This window comes from Merops nubicus, unplaced genomic scaffold, assembly GCF_000691845.1.
Source record: "Merops nubicus isolate BGI_N331 unplaced genomic scaffold, ASM69184v1 scaffold14370, whole genome shotgun sequence".
NCBI lineage: Eukaryota > Metazoa > Chordata > Aves > Coraciiformes > Meropidae > Merops > Merops nubicus.
The window spans coordinates 27,326-33,099 of NW_008584983.1; the positions used below are offsets into that span (position 1 = coordinate 27,326).

The 5,774-nt window shown below is 51.9% G+C and overlaps 1 protein-coding gene across 1 annotated transcript in view; it reads right to left on the reverse strand.

Moving 5' to 3' along the window:
* The window catches only part of NSF (N-ethylmaleimide-sensitive factor), a gene marked incomplete at its 5' end in the record, with an annotated part of 33,384 nt that overhangs the window by 25,571 nt on the left and 2,039 nt on the right, over nt 1-5,774 (reverse strand). The window contains 3 exons of the mRNA XM_008946096.1: nt 1,312-1,499; nt 4,566-4,640; nt 5,589-5,754. Coding sequence (XP_008944344.1) covers nt 1,312-1,499; nt 4,566-4,640; nt 5,589-5,754 — 429 coding nt within the window. The remainder of the gene's footprint in view (nt 1-1,311; nt 1,500-4,565; nt 4,641-5,588; nt 5,755-5,774) is intronic.

The following is a 5,774-nucleotide window of genomic DNA, read 5'->3' on the forward strand; positions in this document are numbered from 1 at the left end:
ATCACCTGGGGCTCTAAACCCTTCCCAGGCTTTGTTGCCCTTCTCTGGCCATGCTCCAGCCTCTCAATGTTATTCTTGGGATGAGGGGCCCAAAACTGAACCCAGGACCTGATGTGCAGCCTCCCCAGTGCCAAGTACAGGGGCATAATCACTTCCCTAGCCCTGCTGGCCACACTAGTGCTGATACAAACCAGGATGCCATTTGCCTTCTTGGTCACCCTCATCAGGAAGTTGTGATTTGAAATGGCAGAGTCTGTACAAGCCCCTTCTGATTTTGACCAAGATTTTAGCACTGGTGACATCCTGGAGCACAGGATTCGTTCCCCAGCTTGAACCCTTCCTCACCAACTCAGCCCTGCTCTGCTCATGGCCCTGCTTGGGCCCTTTGCTGTGCCCTGAGGTCATTCCCCACTCCCTGATTCCAGTGCACTCCTGGTTTCACAGACTTCTCATAACTCTTCACCACACATTTTTCAGGCTGAGAAATCCCAGTCTAACCATTCTCCCAACAAAAACCCTTCTGTATCTCCAGCCTCCCCTGGGGCCTTTCCACGTCCTAGTTCTCCCATGACCCTCTCAAGGTGGGTGTCTCAGGAGTGCACAGACTCAGACACACCAGGGATTTTGTCCATGACACAACCACAGTCTCACTTCTGCTCTGTACACCCCTCCTAGTGGAAATTTGCTTTTCCACTGATGAGGGCTGAGCTGCTCCGTCCAGAGCATTAGTACTCCAAGAACTTGACCCCAGGTCATGGTCAGGCCAGTCCCTATCTCTGCCTGTACCTGTTTGAACCTTCTCTCCCCAGTCTACACTTAAACACTGTGACCACATCTGTGCACTCACATGATCTCAAAGGCCCTCTGCACTTTTCCCCAGGCACCCTTCCCCCTCACACCCACAGACCTGTCTGGGAGCATGACCTTGCCCTCCTCCCCTTTCCAGACCCTGCATGAACACACCGAGCTGCACGGGCTCCAGCAGAGACCCCTCCCACACGACTGGCTGCTCTCACCTCCTCCTCTTGTCTCCAACCCACACACCAAGCTCAGGACTCCCCTTTCAGTCTTTATCAAAGTACCCTGACACACCATCACCCTCCATCCCCACCGAGCCACGCAAGAGCCACGTGGAGGTCAGGAGATCAAAGAGGTAACTCAGAACCACCTGAGGGCACGGTGAGAAGGTGGTGGCCCTGTGAATTCCATCTCCTAAGGCATTCCAAGATGCCACAACCCCTTTGGAAGCAAACACTCCAGAAAAGACTCCAACCATAATTATTTTCCCCAGCCGGAATCGACAGGACTGACCTTGATGTGTCTGTTCATAGCTGTAGACTGAGCAGCTCGAACTAAACCTTCTAGCTCAGCACCACTGAAGTTCTTGGTCTCCACGGCCAGCTCTGCAATGTCCACATCCTCCCCCAGCAGCTGGTGCTCCCGCATCCTCACCGTGTGGATGTGCAGGATCTGGAACCGGCCCTTCTCGTCCGGCAAGCCTGGACCCCAGAGAAGAGTGTCAGCCAGTGCCCCGGGCAGCCCCACAGCCTGCCCCCTCTGCCCAGTGCTCCTGCCCCACAGGCTCTTCCTCACCACCAGCAAGGCATTCTCACCCCGAGGACATCTGACAATGCTTTTTGTTTGAGAACATTCAATTGCACTAATTGCCCTCAGCAAACTGACTGACTGGATCACCACCCAGCTAGAGAGAGGCAGCTCAAGGTTCAGGTTCTCTCTCCACAGACTGACTGTCCATCTATCTCCTAACTCTCCACCTCAATGCCAAGAGTGTTGTGGAGCACCTTATCAAAGGCCCTACAGGAGTCATGTAAGTGACACCTGGAGCTTCTCCCTCACCCACCAACACGGTCCCTGCGCCGTGGGAGGGCACGAGGTGAGCCAGGCACACTGTGCCCTCTGTGGACCATGCTGGCAGCCTCCAGCCACCTCCCTGTCTTCCACATGTCCCAACCTACCTTCCAGGAGGATGTTTCATGATCTTCCTGAGGACTGAGGTGAGGCTGACTGGTCAGGAGCTCCCAGGGTACTCTTAGCACTCTTTTCTAAAATGGGTGCCCCAGGTCACCCAGGGACTTTCACTGACCTCTACAACTTTGCCAATATGATGGAGAGCAGCTCAGTAACTAATTCCCCTGAATTCCCTCAGCCAGCTCCCTCTGGACCTTGGGATGCATCTTGTTGGGTCCCATGGTCCTGTGTATGTTCAGGTTCCTCAGTAGTCTCAAAACTGATCTTCTAATATCATGAGAGGAACTCTTTTCCAGCTCCTGCCTTGAGGTTCAGGGTCTTGAGAGGTCCCAGAATCCCAGCATGGGATGAAGAGTTGTCAGCTCTGTTCTGCCCCTCTGTCCCTGAGGGCAATTTCCCAGGGGGTCCCATCCACTGATTAGTTAATAACTGAAAGTTCACTCTCCAAAAATTCAAGGTCTTGACTTCACTCTTCACCTGGCCTGCACCTTTCTTATAAAATGTTCATTTTCTCCAACTGAGGTGACAATTTCCCACTTTGCACCTTTGCAAGTCCCTTCTGAAATGCCTGCAGTGGAGGACACAGAGAAGCCCTGTCTGGCACGTTGTCATCTGGTACAACCCTGCTGCTCTCCAGCTCCCTTCCCAGCCACCTTCACAGCCTTTAGAACAAGGAGCTGACAATTGGCACTGGTTAGTAGTTGTGCTGAGGATATGTGAAAGGGCATTTTAAAATGTACACAGTCCCCAGCAGTGCTCAGTCCTTATCATCTGATAATTTATTCTAGGGATGCCTTGCTCAGTTCCTGGAATTTATTTGATTTAATTAACTTTTGTCAACTAAAGATGCAGGTACTACACCTACAACACAATCAATTTCCCTGTTGTTTACTAATGACTGTTGCTTTAGGCATTTATTTTCAAGTAGGAGACTGTTCAAAGGTGACTGTCACTGTGGCTACACTTCTGCACCCCTAAAACACACTTGATGGAGTCTTGACTTCAATTCCTTGTACAATGTTAGTTTGGGAAGGCTGCACCTGGCTGCATTCACAGAACCACAGAGAACCCCAGCATGGTGGGGGCTGGAAGGGACCTCTGGAGATTGCCCTGTCCAGCCCAGAGCAGAGTGCCCAGGCAGACATCAGCCATTCCTCAGCCTGACTTTGAAAATAATTCTGTCTACTGCTAATACACTTCTTTTCCCCAGCCTCCCTTTTCTGTGGATTATACCAGGCATAGGCACATGGCTTTCTCAGTATTTTTGTTCTGGATCTAACAAATGTCTTGGTCTCTTAAGTCTCTGGCATATCCCAAACCCACCCCTGCTGTCTGTGCTCCCCAAGACTTTCAAACCCCAGCTCCTGCTCTGGGCCTCTCCAGCCCTCACTGCTCGTGTGAGCTGCACACACAGCAAGACCTGATCTGACCCATCCCCTGCAGGACCCACGGGCAGGATGAGCTCTGGAGCACCAGCCCCCTGCCCAGGTTACCTCTGAGGCTGCCTCAGCACTCAGCACCTGCACTTCCTCATTCCTCCTTTTGCCTAAAATCTTTCCTTTTCAGCTCCCACAAAAACTCTTTCCTTTCAGGGGCTCTTTCAAAGAGTGACGTTACCCTGGAAGGATAAGAGAAAAAGTCCCTAGAGACCTCTTAAGATCACATGCACAGATCAGATTTCTGGAGTTTCCCCACAGCTCAGGCCAGCACAGACAGTTCCAGTGTTTCATGTGCTCTTCTGCACTACCCACCTGAAACTGCACTTTCAGTCTCTGAAGTAAACACAGATCTCAAGCAATGTGAGTTTGGCAGAGCAAGACAGGCACATTAGGCTTTTAATCAGCCCCAGGCTGCTCTCTATTTAAGTGTTCCTCTGCAACTGTTAACCTCAGAACCCTTCAGAGTCCACCAGCACCCCTACTCATCCTACTTCTGATCCCAAATGCAAAGCCAGAGACTCGTTTTCATGAATCTAAGATGATCTGGGCTTAATTTCTTAATAAATCAGCCACTCTGTTGCTTAGCCTGAGTTGGTGTCAGGCAGATGTGTACAACAACAAAGTCCCTTTTAAGCTCCTGACAGGTAACATTCTTCTCCAGCCTACTAGAAGAACAGCTAACAGAGCTCAGCCAGACCTGCTGATTTCAGGTTTAACATCTGCAGTTCCTGCAGGGAAAGTCACCGTTAGCTCCTCGTGCCAACAAAGGATCTGCACTTCCTCCAAGTCAAGATCTGCTCACGGGTGGTACTTCCCTGATCTACAGGCTCCACAATTTCCACCTAGGAATGCTCTGGGGCCATCACTTGGCTCCCTTCATTCATGCAGGAGATGCAGGGTCCTGCCTGCCCATATCCATCCCTTCTGCTGGACTCAAACTATCAGGGCAACGGTTTATCAGCAGCTAGGTCTAAAATGCTCTTTTATCTGGCTGATTAAATTGACATGTAATATTCTGGAGGCAGCTGCATGAGGTTCCACACCCCTGCAGGCTGGTAACTGTTCACACTGTGACACATCTGCTTGTCTGTCCCAGGCACAGGGGAGAGCCCGTGTGGCGACAGCCCAGCCGCTTACCGATCTCCATCTTCACCTCCAGCCTCCCCGGCCTCAGCAGGGCCTCATCTATCAGGTCAGGTCTGTTGGTCATTCCTAAAGTCAAAGTGAGAAACAAAATCAGCCTTATCTGAGCTTACTGAGTGGGTGTCCAGCCCCTGGACACAGCCCACAGGGCGTAGAAGGTACCTCAAAGAGTCTCCAGATAACAAAGGCCGCCCATCGTCAGGAATATTGGCAAAGTCCCATCCTGCACTGGAGTCAGGGCAACAGGGACCAAACCTGTTCTTGTGACTGTCTGCTGGGCTCCTGGCACCAGGACAGCACAGCTAGAGAAGCCCAACTCCTCCACATGTCACTCCTTGCAAGGTTTCTTAAACTATAAAACACTTGTAAGCAACAGCTCAAGGAGGAAATGGTTGAATGCAGCAATATCCCAGAATCCCAGCATGGGGGGGTTGGGAGGGACCTCTGGAGATCACCTCATCCCACCCCCCTGCTCCAGCAGCTCACCCACAGCAGGGTGCCCAGGGTCACAGCCAGGCAGGTTTGGGATCTCTCCAGAGCAGGAGACTCCACAGCCTCTCTGGGCAGCTGCTCCAGGCTGCCAAGACATCAATGAGGAGATGGAACCTTCTGGGTTCCAGTACATCAAAGGAGGAGATGGAACCTTCTGGGTTCCAGTTTGTGCCCAGCCCCCTTTGTCCTGTCGCTGGACACCACTGGCAAGAGTTTGGCCCCATCCTCTTGTCCTCCATCCTTTAGATACTGATCAGCATTGATCTGATGCCCTCCCAGGCTCCTCCTCTGCAGGCTAGGCAGCCCCAGGGCTCCCAGCCTTCCCTCCTCAGAGAGATGCTCCAGTTGTATCAGCCAGTGACAGAACCACCCCTCTTTAATTACAATCTGCTGCTGATGCTTGGCATCCAGTTTGGCTTAGTCCAAGCAGATCCAACACCAGTAATGACAACACTGCTGACCCACAGTGAAGAAAGCATCAGCAGGTTTCAACCAGTAAGAGAGGAAGCAGAAGCACCATCTTACCTATCACTAGGATGTTATTGAGCTGCTCCACTCCATCAATTTTAGACAGCAGCTGGTTCACGACGGTGTCGTGGACGCCGGTGCTGCCCGCCATGCTCCCCCTCTGCTTGCAGATGGCATCAATCTCATCAAAGATGATGATGTGCACCCCACTGTTTGCTCCAAGCTGTTGGAGAGAAACACCCA